The following is a 20181-nucleotide window of genomic DNA, read 5'->3' on the forward strand; positions in this document are numbered from 1 at the left end:
TAATCCTTTGTTCTGTTTTGAAGCTGCCGTTAATTGAGTGCTTAGGGCCACACACTTTTTATCTGCTTTATCTTGTTTATTCCTTTCCCCGGTTCCATGATATAAGACCTGTTATTAGCCTATTCTGACAGGTGGAAAGACAGCAGGTATCCAGAAGGTCAGGCACACTGAGAGCAGGAGACAGGACTGTATCTGACCCTAGACGAGTTCAAACCACTTTGTGCTACAGTCACTTCCACACTTAACTACATTTTACCTTGTCATTTTACTAATTATGGTCCTTCCTGATGAGTTACCCTGCCCTCTGCACCATAAAACCACACACAGCTGGGGCTCTATCTTGTTATTTATGAATTCAGCATAGGCCTTAGTATAATTGATCTTAGGAACTTAACATGAAATAAAACTAATCAGTAAAATATTTTATAGAGGTTCCATGTTTCGTTGATGTATCTTTGTTTGGGTTTGATTTTTTTTTAATGAGAACACTTTATTAAAATATTTTATTTTACATTCACTTGTGTTTTGTATGAATGTGTGTCTGTGTACTGTGTGTGCTTGGTGCCCATGGAAGTCAGAAGAGGGAATTTTTGGATCTCCTGTAACTGGAGTTGTAGATGGTTGTGAAACCCTATGTATGTGCAGGGAACCAAACCTGGTTCCAGTCACAGAGGCCCCAAACCTGCCTTTGGAATGGAGGGATTCCTCGGTGTATTTTCACTTCGACACCACTATTCTCTTCCTCCATCTAGCTACTTAGCAAGATTAGCCTCAAAATCCCACTGATCTTCAGCTCCCTGAGTGCTAAGGTTATAAATGTGCACCACCGTGCCTGGCTAAAACACTTTCCAAGTTCAAGGTGTGGAAATGATAGGGCAATAAGCAGGATAAGATTGCCTTAGATTCAGAAATAAGAGGTTAGGTTCTTTGGGTTGGTGTGAGACAGGGTTTCACCCCGTAGCACAGGCTGGCCTCAAACCTGAAAGGATCCTCTTGCCTCAGCCTCCAGTACTAGGATACAGGCTTCTGCCACCATGCTTGTCTAGTTTAAGAGATTTGATTTTTAGAGCCAGGCATGGTATCACAATCCTGTAATCCTAGCACTTGGGAGGAAGAGGTAGGAGGACCAGGAGTTTAAAGTCACCCTTGGCTATACATCTTTGAGGCCAGGCTGGGCTATAAGACCCTTTCACTAATACACTTCCCAAAAAGATTAGGGTATTTTGTTTGTTTGAGACAGGTCTCACTGTGCAGCCCTGAAACTGACTGTATAAACTAGGAATCTATCTTTCTCTGCCTCTCAGTATTTGGATTAAAGGTGCACTTCATCACACTTGGCCAAAGACTACTTTTTAATGTGTGCAACATTCCACCTTCTTTAAGTCCATTTTTTCTTTCTTTCTTTCTTTCTTTTTTTTTTTTTTTTTTTTTTTTTGCATTATACAGTGTTGAAGATACCACCTCTCAAGGCTTTTCTGAGGACATGAGTGATGCCTGCACCAGCAGAGTTTTTCTGTATAGTCCTAGATGACTTGGAATTCTCTGTAGACTAGGCTAGCCTCGAACTCACAGAGAGCTGCCTGCCTCTGCCTCCTGAGAGCTGGGACTAAAGGCGTGTACCACTGCCCAGCTGCACCAGTGTTTTTGAAAGTAACAGGCACTGTAAGGATATTTGGCACCTCCCTGACTTGTCTCCTTCTCCTTTCTACCTCGAGTCCTCCCTTTTAGACAGTCTCACTATACAGCTCTGGTGGCCTGGAACTCACAGCAATCCACCTGTCTCTGCCTCCCTGGTACTGGGATTAAAACATGTGCCACCATGCCCAGCTATTTTAGGCCTTTCTACATATACTTTTCCTGCTTAAAATATTCTTCCCCTCTGTTCTACTGTAAGAAACTTTACCTAACCTCTCCAAACCTCTGCTCCTCATAGTAAAACTGGGACAACTGTAGATACTAAAAGCAGAAAACGTGATAATAAATGGGCTCAATGACTGCCCAGGGCTAATAATAAACTCTTATTATTCTTACACATCCTTTAAAGCCGGTTGGAATTCCACTTTCTCTGCCAAGCCATAACATTTCCAGGCATATTATTATTAGCATTAGTTTTAATTACCCCTCTTCTGGTTCTTATGGTTGGTTATTCACGCCTTTATTATTATAGTGCTTGCTACTTTATTTCAGTGGTTTGGTTACTCATGTCTGACCATTGGCTAGGCCTCTTCTAGAGCAGGAAGCCCGGGGCACCTGTCCTTCTAGCTCTAGGGCCATTAGGTTGCTGCACAAAGGTCAGCAGGATGGACAGCAGGCCCCCGCATGACAGCCATTGGCCCTTCCCCTGGATAGCTCTTTAGCATTTCACCTCTTCCTTAGGTATTGTGTTTTTAAAGTGCTGAGCCAGACTTGCGCAAAACCCCCTGCAAGTCAAGGCCTGAGGGGCTGTGGAAGATGGCAGCTGCTTAAATGGCCAGCTCACCCCTCCGGAGGGACTCGGAGGCACTGACAGAGTGGAGGTGGGGATGATATGAGGAGACAGATGAACATAAAGGAAGTTGGCAAACTTCTTCCAGTGTCCATTGACTTTTTCAAGGCAACATCTGGCTCCTTTCCACAAGGAACTTGGCCAGAGGGCAATAGAATGCTTTCTGGAACTCTTTCTATGCCCTCTGGGGATGGCTGACTGTTGAGCCATAGGTGTCCAGCTCTAAATCCCCACAACTTCTGCACTGCATCAATACAATTTGATAACACTTGGCAAGTGTCATCCTCACACAACAGGGGTTGACAAGTGTTCAGATGGCCTTTCTGAAAAGAGGCACCATGAAGAGTCTTCTCCCACTTCCCAGGAGGGTCCCCATGCTGTTTTTCCCTCCAGCACCCAAGCTTTTGTCTTGATGCGATGCCAAGAACACACGAACGTTTCTCTACTAGATCATAAATCCTGAACTAAGGAAAAAATCAGAACTTGGACCAGATATTTTAAAGCTTTTAATAATTGAAAACACTCCCCTCCCCTCCCCTCCCCCACCGCACCCTACACACACATACTTGAATATATTCCGTTTTGTTGGTGGTGTTTGAAGCAGCCTAGACATAGCCTGGGCTGGCTTGGACTTCGACCAGGTAGCAAAGGCTGGCCTTGAATTCCTTGATACTTCTGCCTGCATCCTCCTGGCTGTACTGGGGTTACTAGCTTAAGCCACCACACTCATTCCCAACAGCTGTAATGTATTTAATAATGTAATAAAGAACACTGCAGTAGGTAGAGTGCTTGCTGCCCAAGCATGAGAACCTGAGCTATGATCTCCAGCAGTCCCGTAAGAGCTAGGTTTGAGGGCCGGAATGATGATGATTCAGCAATTAACAGCACAGTCCTCTTGCAGAGGACCCATGTTTAGTTCCCAGCACCCACACTGGGCCACTCACAAGTGCTTGAAACTCCAACTCCAGAGGATAAGACACATCTGACTAACTCAGGCACCTACACTCACACACACATACTCACACACAGACATATGTACATACACAGAATTAAAAGTATCTGCCGGGCGGTGGTGGCACATGCCTTTAATCCCAGCACTCGGGAGGCAGAGGCAGGCGGATCTTTGTGAGTTCCAGGCCAGCCTGGTCTACAGAGTGAGATCCAGGGAAAGCGCAAAAGCTACACAGAGAAACTGTCTCGAAAAACCAAAAAAATAAAAAATAAAAATAAATAAAAGCATCTGAGCTCCAGATTCAGTGAGACTCTATGTCAAAAAATAAGGTGGATGAGGATAGGGTGTAGGTCTGATGGTTGAATGCTTGTCTAAAGACCTGGTCCCCAGCAATATGTAAAACCTGGCACACATACATGCAGAAGCACATGTGTACACATATGCAAAATTTTGTAAATTACCTCATTTACACATATTATCCATATTGCTTTGTTTTGTTTTGTTTTGGAGCCAAGGTTTCTCTGTGTTGTTTTGGAGCCTGTCCTGGATCTTACTCTGTAGACCAGGCTGGCCTCAAACTCACAGAGATCTACCTGGCTCTGTCTCCCCAGTGCTGGTATTAAAGGTGTGCACCACCATCGCACGGCAATATTTCCTTTTGGTATAATCACCAGAAGTCACTCTCATCTCCATAGTAGATGAAGAAGTCCCCACTCAGGAGATATTAACATCTTAGTTAGGATGGGGCGGAGATTTGGTTTGCTTCCTAAGCCCATGCATTTCTTTATCTCCCTGCCCCCTCACTGGGAATGGAACACAGGGTTTCAAACACACTAGGCAAGCAGTCTACCACTGAGCCACACTGCCCGACTCATGTTCAGCTCCTAAGATTATGGTTCCTATGCTCTTCTCAGAGCATAGTGAATTCTCATAAACCCCCCAAGATCAAAACATCTCTATTCATTTACAAATACTTTGCACTAAGCAAAATGGTCTTATGCATGCATCAACTCCTATGCCACAGACGGTGAAGAGCCTTAGGGTGGAGGTTATAACACTAACCAGCCTATAGTGGATATGAAAACATTGTCCCCCTCCAAGAGTCCACCTGTTGGACTCCCAGCTCTGCTGATCTGTTAAGTTCAGCCAATGCCAAGGCTCTGTGAAGCCTAGGATGGGATGCAAGATCCTTCTCAGTCTCTTGAAGAAAAATAGGTTCCTAGCATTTTATAGGAAGGAAAAAGCAACTATTTTCCCTGGGGAGTGTTCCTTGATTACATCTAAGCAAGTGACCCAGCAAGGGTGCCAGCATCTTGTCCCCAAGGGTTGTGGTATTCTGTAACAACATTGCCAGTTAATCTATTGCTCTCTTGGCGACACTTTACCAGGTCAACCTCAGTCCTCTTCCTTGTCTTTGGCCTGAGATTGTCAGTCTGTCTTGGGATTTACCTCTGGTCGGCAACCCTGGGGAATTTCTTTAGGAAAACCAAACAGGAGGTCATTTGTCCGTGGTTGTCAGCATGAGAATCTGTTGCTACTGGTGTCTACTGGCTATGTTAGGTATGCTCCTACTACCCCACCAAACAGAAACACCCCTCAAGACAACCATTAGACTACCTGGCCCCATATACAACAAAGCTGAAAAATACAGGAGTAAACATCAAATGAACTTGGGTTGGAAATGTTGGTTTGCTGCATGACCTTGGGCTAGTCACTGAACGTATAAACTCTCGCTGAGTTAGCATAGTGATAAGAACAGGTTCTAGTGTTATTATGCAACCTTAGGTAGGATTCCCCACTTCTGAGCTTTTCCCTTCATTTTGTTACTTATAAAGATGACTTGTGGGTTGGGGATTTAGCTCAGTGGTAGAGCACTTGCCTAGCAAGCGCAAGGCTCTGAGTTCGATCCTTAGCTCAAAAAAAAAAAAAAAAAGATAAAGATGACTTGTTCCGGCCAGGTGGTAGTGCCATACGCCTTTAATCCCACACTTGGGAGGCAGAGGCAGGTGGACCTGAGTTCGAGGTTAGCCTGATCTACAAAGTGAGTTCTAGGACAGCCAGGGTTATACAGAGAAATCCTGTCTTGAAAAAACAAAAACAAACAAAAAACAAACTTGTGGGGCTGGAGAGATGGCTCAGAGGTTAAGAGCACTGACTGCTTTTCCCGAGGTCCCGAGTTCAATTCCCAGCAACCACATGATGGCTCACAACCATCTGTAATGACATTTGGTGCCCTCTTCTGGCCTGCAGTCATACATGCTGTATAGATAATAAATAAACCTTAAAAAAGCAAGAACAAAAACAAAACCAACTTGTTCCAGATGGGAGAGTTCGCTTAATGGTTAAAAAGCGCATACTGTTCTCACAGATGTGGGTTCAGGTTCCACTAACACTCAACTCACATGTGCCAGTAACTCTAGTTCCCAGGGATCTGACAGCTTTTTCTGGCACATAAAAACTCATGCATGCATGTATGTATGTTTTATTTGTCTGTGTATGTCTGGGGGTGGCAGCAGTTTAATTGTTTTCTTACCTGGGGTATCAGTGCCATTTTAGCCAACTGAGGGTTAGGGAAGGCCTTGGCACAGGCATAGAAAAAGATGCTGCATGAAGCTGTCTAAGCAATTCATTAGTCCACACTCTCCAAAAGCATCTTCAGTTTCAAGCAAGATTATAGGTTCTCTAAGAGGAAACTGTCTTGTTTACTTGAGAAAATTTCAAAAGCTAACTGATGACGAAACTGAAACTCACACTTCAACTAGACACAACGAAGAAGCGGACCCCAACCTTCACACTTCAACTAGACACAACGAAGAAGCGGACCCCAACCTTCATCTTGTGTGGACTCCTAGAAGCAAACACAGGTCTATAGGCTACTGTGGCAAGAACCTTTACTCAGATGAGTGCAGTGGTACACATTTAATTCCAGCAGTTGCAAGGCAGAGGCAGGCAGATCACTGAGTTCAAGGCCAGCCCGGTCTACAGAGTGAGTTGCAGAGAAACCCTGTTTTTAAAAAAAAGAGCCTTTACCCCACAGAGCCATCTCACCAGCTCAACACTTCCACCTTTAATATGCTGCACTTCTCTGGGAAAACTATGTTCTTCTCTATGCTACCTTAAATTTTGTGGCAAAATGAAGAACAGAATGAGTAGCACTTTTAAGTTTAGGTTAATTCCACTTACCTGCTCAGTGTTTTGGACAATTATTTTGCTTCCCAAAGCACAGGTTCCTCATGTACAAAACATGTTTAATGGCTATACTTACAATTCATAGGACTGCTGTTAAACACTTAGCCCAGAGCTTATTGCAAATTAAGCTCCTCAAAAATGTTACCTGTTGCTGGGCGGTAGTGGTGCTCACCTTTAATCCCAGCACTCGGGCTGGAGAGATGGCTCAGTGGTTAAGAGTACAGACTGCTCTTCCAGAGGTCCTGAGTCAATTCCCAGCAACCACATGGTGGCTCACAACTACCTGTAATAAGATCTGGTGCCCTCTTCTGGCCTGCAAGGACACATGCAGACAGAACACTGTATGTATAAATAAATCTTTTAAAAAAAAGTTACACAATCCTAGCACTCAGGCAGAAGCAAGCTGATCTCTTTTGAGTTCCAGGCAAGCCTGGTCTACAGAGTGAGTTCCAGGACAATCAGAGCTGTTACACAGGGAAACCCTGTCTTAAAAAAACAAAAATAAATAAATAAAATGTTACCTGTTAAAAACAATATGTGGCACATGCCTTTAATCCCAGTACTTGAAAGGTAGAAGCAGGTGGAGCTCTATGATTTCAAAGCTCGCATGGTCTCCACCAGCCAGCTGTAGGCCAGCCAGAGCCATACAGCAAGGCAGGCCCAAGGTCTTGACAAAATAAAGCAAGACACTCCCCGCCAATAAAACAAAGCAACCCCTGCCCCCAAATGGCACCTGTCAGTATGCTAACTTGAAAGGGACAAAGCCTCTTTACCCAGGCTGTTTCAGAGCTCCTTTGAGACACTGGGACCCTTCCACATTCTGCCCACTTCCTCATCACCAGGGCTGACCAGAGTATCACTTCGACCAACCCACCCAAGCCTCTTCCAGCCCCCACAGTAGAAAGACAGGCACAGGCGTATGGTTTAGAGAAACGTTGTTTAATGGTAAAGCTTAGCACACTCCAGCACCAGGACTGGCATGGAGTCGAAGCAGCAAGGACGGCTGGGTGACCCCACGGAGCCTCACATGGCGAAGAGGATGAGGAAGGCGACCATCAAACAGAAGAGACCCATGGCCTCAGACAGGGCAAAGCCCAGAATGGCATAGGAGAAGAGCTGTTGCTTGAGAGACGGGTTCCTGCCAGGGAGAAGAAAGGGTGAGGGTACAAGAAAGGGGAGAGTGCTACTATTTCAAGAGGGCCTAGCCTACACCTACCCCAGGGACATGGATAGGAAAGAGACCAACAGCTTGGCAAGTTTACACGGGGCAGGTGGGACACATACTTCAGTTCTGACTTAGGTCCCTGGAGAAATAGGTAGTAAATAACATCAACTTGAAGGCTCCCTACCTGCTAAGATTCTGCCTTAATGGGGTGGAACTTCTGAGACACACTATGGGCAGTCCCAAACCTACCTGGCATAGCCAATAATCAAGCTACCAAACACTGTTCCAATGCCAGCCCCTGATCCAGCCACACCAACTGTGGCAGCTCCAGCACCAATGAACTTGGCGGCTGTGTCAATGTCGCGGGAAACAACACTGGTCTGGAATTCCCGTCTGGCCACCTGGAGAGGGGAGCTGCTGCAGGAAGGCTGGAAGAGAGGGAAGGAGGAGGGAAGGGAGCAAGGAGGCAGTGAGGCACCTGTCAGGTGGCTGGCTCCACTCTCACCCCACAAGAAACAGCTGCTGGCAGCCTGACCACGGCACAATACCCTGCTTGCAAGGTGAATGCCAGTTACTCCTAGGACACTTTCAGGAGGGGCTAGTCACACCTAGAACTGTTATTTGAGTATTGGAATCACAAGAGCTTCATAGATTCCCTAATTCTCCTAAGAGCAATTCAGTTAACTGAGGGGACCATTGCCTAGGGAGATCCCGAGGGGCCTTACTTCCTTACCTGTTTAGATGGGGCCTCTGGTCTACTCGAGAGGGAAGCAGACACAGGCCTGATTAGACCCCTGGTACAGGAGCGGATCTGTAAAACCAGAAAAAACGTATCTATCCAAATCAGGCAAAAACAAACACACAAAAACCTAACCTAATTGACAAGTCTATCAAAACCAGTCCAGTGAGTTTCAAGGTCAATTAATTTATTTTTATTTCTCCTGGGTAGATCTGTACCAGACACAGTTGTCCTGAATGTCTGTAGTAGCCAGCAGTGGCAGCCAGCACCATTTGACATCATGGGCCAGGCTGCAGGCACTCACCAAGCTCTGGGCTCAATCCTCACAACCAAATCCAAACCAAACCAGGCACCAAAGTTCAAGGGCACAGCCCTAATCAGTGTTCCAGAGTAGAGTAAGAACCAAACATCCAATCAGCTATAGGAAGTGTACTGAGATAAAAAAAGGCACCATAGGGAGAAATGAAATGCACTAACAGCAACATACCCTTCATGCAGTGGGCCAGAAAGCCTGACTCGGCTCTGGGAACAGCATCTTAGGAGAGCCCCGAGGGAAATGGATTTCTTGACACATTATGTAGTGCAATGACTCTCAGACTTGGCAGAACATTGGAATCACCTGGGGAGTTCTAAAAAAAATTGCTTGGGGTTCCACCTCCATCCTCCCAGTCTGATGCAATTGGTTTAAGGTGCAGTCTGGGCATTGGGAGTGTTAAGCCTTCCAACATGCAGGCAAGGTTTAGAAAAACTGTTTTCCGGTCGTCTGGCTACACCTAAGCCAGGACTGTAACAAAAGATCAGTTCTAGCCTCTCTGAGGACACTCAAAACGCCACGACAGCTGGCTTACAGGCCTGAATAAGTATAGGTTACCTGCACCACATCCTAGAGCTTCCCCAAAGAGCCATCACCATCATGGGGCGCCAGCTCCTCTTAGTTCATTCATTAAACAAGATCGCTCCCATACCATACGGCACTATAGGGTAACCCGGAGCCACAGCTTACCAGAACTGGAGAAACGAGCAGTGCCTTGGTGGTCTGCATTTTTCAATCTGCAAGAGAGGGGGGAAAAACACCGTAATTCCTATGAAAGTCTGGTTGTCTGCTTATAGTGGCGACCTTCTGTCGTCCCCGTCCACCTCCGCTCGCTCTCCCAGACCCCTCTTTTCCTGTGCCCCAGCTAAGGAGGGCATTAGAGGTCAGAAGGACGGCGCGGATCCCGGGGTCAACCACTTTCTGCGCAGCGGGTCTGCAGAAGGACAGCAACTGAGATCGGAAGTAAAAGGAGGCGGCTCAGGCCCCAAGAGGGAAATGTTGCGAAAAGGAATGGTCTCCCGGGAAGGCTGGAGGCAGAAACTGGCAGACGTCGCGCAGGATCCTGCCCATGTTACATAGCTGTCCCCTACTCTCCCCAGCGGCCGTTTATCGCTCATTACCGTTGGTAATTAACATTAATTGATAAAGCTTAAAGACTCCCATAGTCTTTCCCCATCCCTGGAGGCAAATGCTGCTCCACATGGCCCAGTCCACAGCTTTACGGAGCCCTGGCTCCCGGCCCCAAGTCACCTGCACTCCCACTCCCCTGCAGCCCCTGCTCGGCCCACCGCACTCTCTGCTCAAGGTGACTGACTCACCTCCCAGCTTTAGCCCTTGGTCACAGCGCTCAGCTCCCACCCACGTGTCCCGGAGTCCCTCCACTCCCATTGGCCGTTACCTTCCCGCGTTCCAATTGGTTGACGTCATCAAATCCTTCTTTCTTATTGGTCTTTTTCAGCGTCTTCCTCTCTCTCCACGGGAGCTTCGTGGCAATTCCCGCCTCCTTGCGGATAAAGGCGGGTTCTTTTTCCCAGATCGGGGTTGGGATTGGTCGAACTCCGAAATGCTCGACCATAGAGTCGACGAGACTCGGAGGTTCTACAACCTTCAACATAAAATGGCGACCAAGGTGCCAGCGGAAGAAAAAGGCGTGGGAGAGCTCGGCCACTTGACGCAGACGGACACGTGACGTCGACTCCGTGCTCTCACTCGGCGGCTCGGACCTAGGAGTCCGTTGCATGTTGGGATTTGTAGTCCTTTCCGAGGGCCCAACGACCACCGAGATCCCGCGAGACGTTGCATCCCTGCGGGAGAGCCGACGCCTTTGCAGTAAATTCCACCATAGTGATTTGTAAAAATTCCAGCTTCCGCCCGAGAATTAAGGCAGGTTGGGAAACTTCCAAGTAGTGAACGTGGTCTTGTGGGCCTCTGTTAGTGGTCAGCAGACATGGACTTACAAACTGGATTCCCCCCACTCCAAAAAAAACCCACAGTTAATGCCAGGCTTGGTGTTTCACACCTGTAGTTCTACCTAGCTAGCTAGCACTTGGCAGGTGGAGGCAGGGAGGTCAGGAGTTCGAGGCCAGACTTCGCTTCATGAGTTTAGGTTAAAAAACCAAGGTCAGGGCAGAAAATTATATTGCAGGCGGATTCTAAAAGAAAACAATACTCGGTAGAATGAAGCGTACAAAGAAGTTTGGTGGTGCATGCTTGTAAGCCCAGAAGACTAAGGTAGCAAGATCACGCACTAGTGTACAAGCTCCAGGCCAGTCTGGATTAAGTAGCAAAACCCTTCTAACAAAACTACACATACATGCTACAAGCCCAGAGTGCCCACACAGCTGCTCTGAATTAGAAAACCTTCCTGGAAAGCAGTTTGGCAATGTTTTTATTTGAAATGCTATGAATGAGCCATCCTCTTTGACCTGGTAATCCTTGAGTAATTGAGAACCTTTAAATGCTCCATCCTCTTTGACCTAGTAATAGTGTTTCTAGGGACCTGTACTAAATAAATAATGTTATGCAAAGGTTCTGATGAAAAAAAGATTGCATCACAGAGTTTTTGCTTTTGGTTTTTTGAGACAGGGTGCCTCTATGTAGCCCTGGCAGCCCTGGAGCTTGCTATGTAGTCAAGGCTAGCCTTGAACTCAAGTCTCTGCCTCCCGATTACTGGGATTAAAGGTGCTATCCACCATGTACTGCACAGAATTTCCTGAATATGAAAAGTAAATGCTGGGCTGGAGAGATGGCTTGGAGGTTAAGAGCACTGGCTGCTCTTCAAGAGGTCCTGAGTTCAATTCCCAGCCCCCACATGGTGGCTCACAACCATCTATAATAGGATCTGATGCCCTCATCTGGCAAGCAGACATATGTGCAAACGGAGATACCAAATTTTATATGTGTGTGTGTGTGTGTGTGTGTGTGTATGAAAAAAGCATTGGAAAAAAAGAAAAGTAAATGCCACATTGATAGTAAATGCTTCAATAAACTATATATATATATATATATATATATATATATATATATATATATAATTTAATGTGTATAGTTGTTTTGCCTGCACGTATGTGTAGCACACAAGGACCTAGCACCTTTGGAGACCAAAAGAGGGCACTGGATTCCCTGAAACGGGTTAGAATAGTTGTGAGTCACCATGTGGGGCTTGGAATCAGACCCAGATCCTCTGGAGAACAGCCAGCCTCTGAACTGATGAGCCATCTCTCCAGCCTGACTGTGTTTTTGCTACTGTATGTCTAAGTTTGGGCGTGTGCTACACTGGCACTGTGGCAGTCAGAAGTCAACTCTCAGTTCACTCCTCCCCCCTAGGTTACAGGGATCGAACTCATGTTGCTTGTCTTGCAAGGTAATTGCTCCTACCAGCCTTACCCATCTTACCAGCCCTGAAAAAACTAGCTATGTAGTCCACTTATAAAATAAACAGGTGGTGGCGCACACCTTTAATCCCAGCACTTGGGAGGCAGAGGCAGGTGGATCTCTGTGAGTTTGAGGCCAGCCTGGGCTACAGAGTGAGTTCCAGGACAGCCAGGGCTACACAGAGAAACCCTGTCTTGAAAAACCAAACCAAACCAAACCAAAAAATAAATAAATAAAAGAAAGAAAAAAGAATATTCTTACTTCCTTTATTCTTTCTTTTTTTTTCTTTCTTTCAGAGGTAAGGTGTTGGTATGTAGCCCTGGCTGGCTAAGAACTTGCTATGCAGGTCAAGCTGGTGTGGAAGTTGGAGTAGCTCCTACTGCCTCTGCCTTCCCAGGGCTGGGAAGACAGGTGTGATTCTACTGAGAAAAATTCTAGTGAGATGACATGATAAATAAATAAATGTAATAAAAATTCAAAACAATTATTTTTTGATACAGGGTCTCTTTTTTTTGAGCTGAGGACTGAACCCAGGGCCTTGTGCTTGCTAGGCAAGCTCTCTACCAATGAGCTAAATCCCTAACCCTCCCCCCCCCCCCCAGACAGGGTTTCTCTGTGTAGTTTTGGTGCCTGTCCTGGATCTCACTCTGTAGACCAGGATGGTCCTGAACTCACAAAGATCCTCCTGGCTCTGCCTCCTGAGTGCTGGGATTAAAGGTATGCACCACCACCGCCTGGCTAGGGTCTATCTTTGTAGCTCTGGCCAGCCTGGAAATTCACATATAGTCTAGGCTGGCCCTCGACTTACAGAGATCTACCTGCCTCTGCCTCCAAAGAACTGGAATAAAAGGTATGGTCACCACGTGTGGCTGAAATTAAATTTAAAAGAAAAAGGGAAAGAAAAAAAATGAGCCCACAAGGTTAGCCCAGCAGTTAAGAGTACTGGCTGCTCTTCTAGAAAGAAACCCAGATTTTGTTCCCAATACCCACATATACCGACATGAGAACCCACAGTTGTCTGTAACTCCAGTTTGGGGAGGTGACATCGTGCTCTGGCCTTCAGGGTACTGGCATGCATGTGGTGCACATGCATTCATGAATTCAAACACATAAAATATAAGTAGTTTTAAAATAAAGTAAATAAAAAATGTTTTTTTTTAAAAACAGAGAAGGTTCATAATGTAAAAATATGAAAACCACAAAATGATAAACTGGGATGTTGATGCCAGCTTGCAGTCCAAACATTTGGGGAGGCAGAGATGGTCACTGCAAGCTGGAGGCCAGTCTGGTCTACATAGCAAGTTTGAGACCAGCCAGGACTATGTAATTAGGTTTTGTTCAGAAAAACACCAAGCAACTAACAAAAAACCAGATAGATGGCAGGGACTGGGGAGGGCGGTCAGTCAGGAGACAGCTTGCTTTGCAAACATGAGGGCCTGAACTGGATTTTCAGAACCCATGCTGGGGATTGCCTGAGGGGGTGGGGCAGGTCTTGGGAGTTCTCTGGCTGCACAGACCAGTCTGCCTGGGAAGTTCCAGGCCTTATCTTCAAAAAAAAAGAAAGTACCTGAGAAAGGATAGATTGTCCTCTGGCCTACATACACAGACACACAGACACAGACAGACAGACAGACAGACAGACAGACACACACACACACACACACACACACCAGCACGCAAACACACAAAAGTTAAAAAAAAATGGTTAAAAGATCAGAAGAGAGGGTGGTGGTGGCTCACACCTTTAATCCCAGCACTTGGGAGGCAGAACCAGGCAGATCTCTGTGAGTTCAAGGCCAGCCTGGTCTACAAAGCAAGTTCCAGGAAAGGCGCAAAACTACACAGAGAAACCCTGTCTCGGAAAAAAAAAAAAAAGGTCAGAAGAGAGTATGATTTTTGTTTTTAATTTTATTATATACACATTAGTGTTTTTGCCTTCATGTATGTCTGTGTCAGGGTGTTGGATCCCCTGGAACTGACGTCACAGACAGTTGTGAGTTGTCACATGAGTACTGGGAATGGAACCTGGTCTCTGGAAGAGCAGTCAGTGCTGTTAACTACTGAGCCTTCCCTCCAGCCCTGCGAGTAGGTTTTGTTTGTTTGTTTGTTTTTAATCAATATGACACAAGCTGGTATCAGTTATGAAGAGGAAACCTCAGCTGAAGAATTGCCTCTATCAGATTGGCCTGTGGGCAAGTCTATGGGGACATCTTGATTGATGGATGATTGATGTGGGAGGCCCAGATCACTGTGGACAGCTGGTCATAGAATAGGCAAGACATTATCAAATAAGCTTGTGTGTGTGTGTGTGAGTATCTTAGCATTTTTATTGCTGTGAAGAGACACCATGACCACAGCAACTCTTATAAAGGAAAGCATTCAATTGAGGGGGCTTGCTTTCAGTTTCAGAGGTTCAGTCCATTATCACCATGGCTGGGATCATGGTGGAGAGCAAGGCGGCATGCAGGCAGATGTGGTGCTGGAGGAGTCGCTGAGAGTTCTATATCTTGCAGGCAACAGGAAGTTGACTGAAACACTGGACAGTGTTCTGAGCATAGGAAACCTCAAAGCCCATCCCCATAATGACACACTTCCTCCAACAAGGCCATACCCACTCCAACAAAGCCACACCTCCTAATAGTGCCACTCTCTATAAGATTATAGGGGACAATTACAGTCAAACTACCCCAGGCGGGTAAAGCAGGAAGCAGTGTTTCTACATGGCCTCTGCTTCAACTCCTGCCTCAAGCTTCCTGCCCTGGCTTCCCTTCATGATGGGCTGTGGACTTAAAGATGAACTTACCCCTTTCCCTCCCAAGTTACTCTTGGTTATGTTGTTTATCACAGGAAGGAGGCAAATTAGAACAGTATTTCATATTAATAGTTTTTTACAATTTATCATGTATACAGTGTTCTGCCTGCATGTATCCCTGCAGACCAGACGAGGGCGCCAGATCTCATTACAGATGGTTGTGAGCCACTGTGTGGTTGCTGGGAATTGAACTCAGGACTTCTGGAAGAGCAGCCAGTGCTCTGAACCTCTGAGCCATGTCTCCAGCACCCAATATTTATTTTTTAGTTTTCTTTTCTTTTCTTTTTCTTTTTTTTTTTTTGGTATGTGGAGCTGAGGATCGAACCCAGGGCCTTGTGCTTGCTAGGCAAGTGCGCTACCACTGAGCTAAATCCCCAATCCCTTATTTTTTAAAAACTATTTTAAAATATTTATTTATATGCTGGGTAGTGGTGGCACATACTTTTAAACCAGCATTTGGGAGGCAGAGGCAAGCAAATCTTTGAGTTCGAGGCTATCCTGGATACACAGAGAAACCTTGTCTTGAAAAACTGAAATCTGGGGAAGAAAGAAAGAGAGGAGCAAAAAAAAAAAAAAAAGGAAGAGGAGCGAGAAGAGGAGGAGAGGAGGATGCTGGGGGCCAGCCACCTAGACACACAGCCAGACATGGAATAAGCAGGAAAGAAAAGATACACAGAAATAGAGAAAGGTAAAAGCCCAGAGGCAAAAGGTAGATGGGATCATTTAAGTTAAGAAAAGCTAGCTAGAAGCAAGCCAAGCTAAGGCTGGGCATTCATAAGAAAGAATGTTTTTGTGTTGGGAGCTGAGTGGCAGACCCCCAAAGAGCAAAGAGTTCAAACCAAACCAAACCAAAACCCAACAACAAGCCTTTTAATAGCTTAGCTTATCATTACCGGATCCACAGCTATCAAATCCTGTATACTGGATTTCTGGCATCTATTGGGGTCCATTCACCACAGAAGATGGCACGGAGAATCTATGCTTTGGCCTTTTTTATTTTCAGGCTGGCCTTGGCTTTGAATTCACAGAAATCCACCTGCCTCTGCCTCCTGAGTGCTATGGTTGCATGTGGGGGTCGGAGTTGATTCTCCTCACATTGTAGCCCAGGCTGGTCTTCACTGTAGCCCAGGCTGGCCTTGAGTTCCCAGAGATGGAACTCAGGTGGTCAGGCTTGGCAACTAGTACTTTTTCCCCAAGTCATCTCACTGGCCCTCTATGCATTATTATCTTAGTCTGTTCAGGCTGCTATAAGAAATGAATCCTCACAACTCTAGAAGCTGGGAAGTCCACCACCAAGGTGCCCACAGGTTCAGCAATCCTTCTCTGCTTTCAAGATGATCCCTCCTTGTCTGTTTTAGTCTATTGTGTTCTATTGCTGTGAAGAGATTCCACAACCAAGGCAATTTATCAAAGAAAGCATTTAATTGGGGGCTTGCTTACAGTTTCAGAGGGTCGGCCTGTGACTGTCATGGAGGGGAGCATGGTAGCAGGCAAGTGTGGTCCTGGAGCAATAGTTGAGAATTTACATCTGATTCAGAAATCCAGAAGCATCAGGCAGAGACAAAAAAAAAAAAAAAAAAAAAAAAAATCACTGGGCCTGGCATGGGCTTTTGAAACTTCAAAGCCTGCCCCCAGTGACACCCAAAGGTGGTTGTGGGATAATCTTTTTGTATTCTGTAAGATATGTCTAAGGCACCTTCTGATTGGTTTCATAAAGAGCTGAATGGCCAATAACTGGGCAGGAGAGGCTAGGTGGGATTTCAAGGGAGAGAGAGGAACTCTGGGAAGAAGATAGAGGAGAGCCTCCGGCGAGACATGGAGCAAGTCGGACATCAGAATGGGAGAGAGTAAAAGCCATGTGGCAGAACGTAGATTAATAGAGACAGTTTAATTTAAGCTATAAAAGCTAGTTGGGAACAAGCCTAAGCTAAAGGCCAAGCTTCCATAATTAATAATAAGTCTCTGTGTTGTTATTTGGGGGCAGCTGACAAGGAAGCCCAGCTACAAAAGGTGAAAGGCCACACTGCCTAATCCTTGAAATTGTTCTGCCAACCAGGGACCAAGCATTCAAAGATGAGCCTATGGGGCTCTCAACCTCCTTTTCTTCTCTCTTTTTTAAAATTTTTTGTTTGCATTTAAGATGATGTTATTTAACCATTTTCTTCTCCTTCCTTCCTGTATGTTTTGAGACAGGGCCTTACTGTGTACCCCAGGTTGGCTGACCTCGGGCTAGCGGAGGTCTTCTTGCCTTGGCATTATGGCTGTGTGCAATCATGTCCCTAAGCGTGTGCAATCATCGTGTCCCTAAACTTACATGGATTCCCACGCTGCTTTTGTTTCATTCTGTGCAGTTTCCACCTACAGCTTAGGAACCATTCATTCTTCCGTGAGGATCATGTCCACATGTGGCGAGGGGTGTGGGGTTTGGGGGGTGCTCATGTGTGGGTCAGCCTCACCCTGCGCTCTGTACGGTAGAACGCACTTTGGGCTCTTTGTTTATCTATGGGTGTAAGGCTATGAGGCAGTGTCTCACTTCATATCTGGCTGGTCTGGGACTTACTCTGTAACCCAGACCAGTCTTGAACTCATAGCGATCCCCCTGCCTCATCTTCCCAAAGTCTGGGGTTACGGTTGTGCAACACTACCCTCAGGTAACTCATTCTATCCAACCAGAGCTCATACTTTGTACTGTGTTGAGTTTGATCAGCTTACTGAGGCTTGTTTCATGACCCAAAGTGCCTCAGTATTGATCCCTGTGTCCTTGAGAATCTAAGCTTTCCTCTTGTCTGCTGGATTGCTCTCTAGGTGTACTATGTTGCACTAATCCTAAATGGTCTTATAATAAAAACCCGGAGCCAGATATTGGGGTAAATGCTGAAAGATCAGAGAAAACAAGCCATAGCCACTCCTCACCTCACCAAGTCCTCAGCCGAAAAGGGAAGATCCTGTCTCTATACCCTCAGACTGAATGCCTCTGAGTCCTCAGCCTAAAGGGGCCTAATTCCTGTCTCCTCCCACTTTATATTCCTTTCTTGGCCCAGCCATATCACTTCCTGTCTCAGCCTTCCTAAGTGCTGGGATTAAAAGCATGTGATTTCCCAAGGACTGGGATTAAAGGTGTGCGATCCAAAGTGCTGGGATTAAAAGTGTGTGCTACCACTGCCCTGCTGTTTCTCTTTTAGATTGGATGAATCCATGTAGCTCAGTGTGGCCTTGGATTCACAGAAATTCAGACGGATCTCTGCCTCTGCCTCCTCAGTGTTAGGATGAAAGGTGTGTGCCACCACTGCCTGACCTCTGTGGCTAACTCTGTGGCTGGCTCTGATCTTCAGGAAAGCTTTTGTTCTTAGATTACAAATGTATCACCACAGAAATAGTTACTTTTCTCACCACCTGACACGAAATGCCCAACAAAAGCAACAGCAAAGATGAGTCTCTTCCAGCTCACAGGTTGTGGGTGCTGCCATAGGCGCTGGAGGTGGCTGGTCACATGGTAGCCCATCAAGCAGCAGGGAGCCAGAATTCTGACTCTCTCTTTCTCCTTTTTGTTCAGTCCAGGATCCCCACCCAGTGAATGGAACTGCTAACATTTAGAAACCCAATCTGGAAACTCCCTCACAAGCATGCCCAGGGGTATGTCTCCTAGATGATTCTCTCAAGTTAACAGTCAATGTTAACATTAGTCAAGTATCTATTGGGTTGTTGTTTTGTTTATTTGTATTTATTTATTTATTTATTTTTATTTTTAAGATTTTATTTATTATGTATACATGTATGCCTGCAGGCCAGAAAAGGGTGCCAGATCTCATTACAGATGGTTGTGAGCCACCAAGTGGTTGCTGGGAATCGAACTCAGGACCTCTGGAAGAGCAGTCAGTGTTCTTAACTTCTGAGCCATCTCTCCAGCCCCCTATCTATCTATCTATCTATCTATCTATCTATTTTTGCTTGTTGTTAGAGATAGGGTCTCACTGGATAGTTCTGGCTATTCCCAAACTTGATATATAGATCAGGCTTGCCTCTGCTGCTGCAAGCTGCAAAAATATATGAAGTGGGATTTCAGCTGATTATGACAAGCTAATACCTGGAAGAAACCAAGGGCCTTCCAGAGGTCAAGCTGAGGCTCAAGGAGTCTTCGTGATATTGGCTTTTGAGTATTAGCCATTTCCTGCTATAAATTTTTTGTGTGCTATTGTAGCTTTTCCATCATCCTTTGGGCATAACTTCCCCTCTACTAAGGAACATTTAGATAACTTTCTGAACAGTAACACAGCCAGGATCCCTAATTTCAGACCTTTCTGTAATTATTGTCATTAGCCGAATCTAGCCAGGACCATCCCCAGATGGACGAAAGTATGTTATCAGAGATACCTTTGTACTCTCTAAGAACAGATTTAAGCCTCCAGACTGTCTGTTTGAGAAGGCCTGGAGAATGTGCTGATTAAGCTTAACTTCTCCTTTCCAAAGTCCTATCTTCAATTTTAGATTCACCCTTAACAATTAACTCAGAACTAAGGGTTCCAGCGGACGGGTACATCTAACTGTGACAAAAGTTGCCTGGCCAAGTTGCCTAGCGACCAAGCACACTTGCCAGAAACGGAAGGAGCAGAGATAGCTTGGAGAGAGAAGGGTCAAAAGGATAAAAGGGCAGTGTTGTTTTCAGAGAAGCACTAGAGGGAGAAGAGAAAAGAGAATGAAGAACTAGATGGGTAAGAACTGGAGAGGAACGAACTGAGATGGGGAAGAAGTAGATTGAAGGGCTAGAAAGTACTAGAGGAACGAGATGGAAGATGAGGAAGAGCCAGATGGGGAAGAACAAGATGAGGATGAACAAGATGAGAAAGAAGGAGATGGGAGAGGAGCTGATATGGGAAAGAACCAGATGGATGAGAACCTAGACGGGGCAGAACTAGATGAGAGGAAAAGATAGAGCTTAGAGGGGACAGCAGATAAATGTAGAGAGAAATCAGGCAAGAAGGGAGCTAGGCATGAGAGCAGAGTATAAGCTTGTAGAGAGAGAACTGACACAGAATAATAAAGTGTATGGACTAAGGAGTCTCGTGTGTGTAGATTCATTTTATATTATCAAAGATTAAATTACTGTAAGCCTGTATTTAAGACCTTCCTCCTTAAATAAACGGCATTTGGCAT

At 45.7% G+C, this 20181-nt stretch overlaps 1 protein-coding gene across 2 annotated transcripts; it reads right to left on the reverse strand.

The window, feature by feature from the left end:
• Positions 1-7544: 7544 nt before the first annotated feature.
• On the reverse strand, positions 7545-10224 carry Atp5mc1 (ATP synthase membrane subunit c locus 1). 2 transcript variants are annotated; one of them, XM_036196380.1, is made up of 5 exons: positions 10163-10224; positions 9534-9580; positions 8525-8602; positions 8041-8219; positions 7545-7764 (listed from the first exon to the last, which is right to left on the reverse strand). In XM_036196380.1, exons 2-5 carry the CDS (start codon positions 9570-9572, stop codon positions 7650-7652), a joined length of 411 nt encoding a protein of 136 aa, XP_036052273.1. In that variant the 5' UTR covers positions 9573-9580; positions 10163-10224; the 3' UTR covers positions 7545-7649. The 2 variants fall into 2 exon arrangements, with proteins under 2 accessions (XP_036052273.1, XP_036052274.1); XM_036196381.1 differs by lacking the exon at positions 10163-10224 and adding an exon at positions 10095-10156.
• Positions 10225-20181: the final 9957 nt, after the last annotated feature.

The sequence above is a fragment of the Onychomys torridus genome, chromosome 8 (genome assembly GCF_903995425.1).
Source record: "Onychomys torridus chromosome 8, mOncTor1.1, whole genome shotgun sequence".
Classification (NCBI taxonomy): domain Eukaryota; kingdom Metazoa; phylum Chordata; class Mammalia; order Rodentia; family Cricetidae; genus Onychomys; species Onychomys torridus.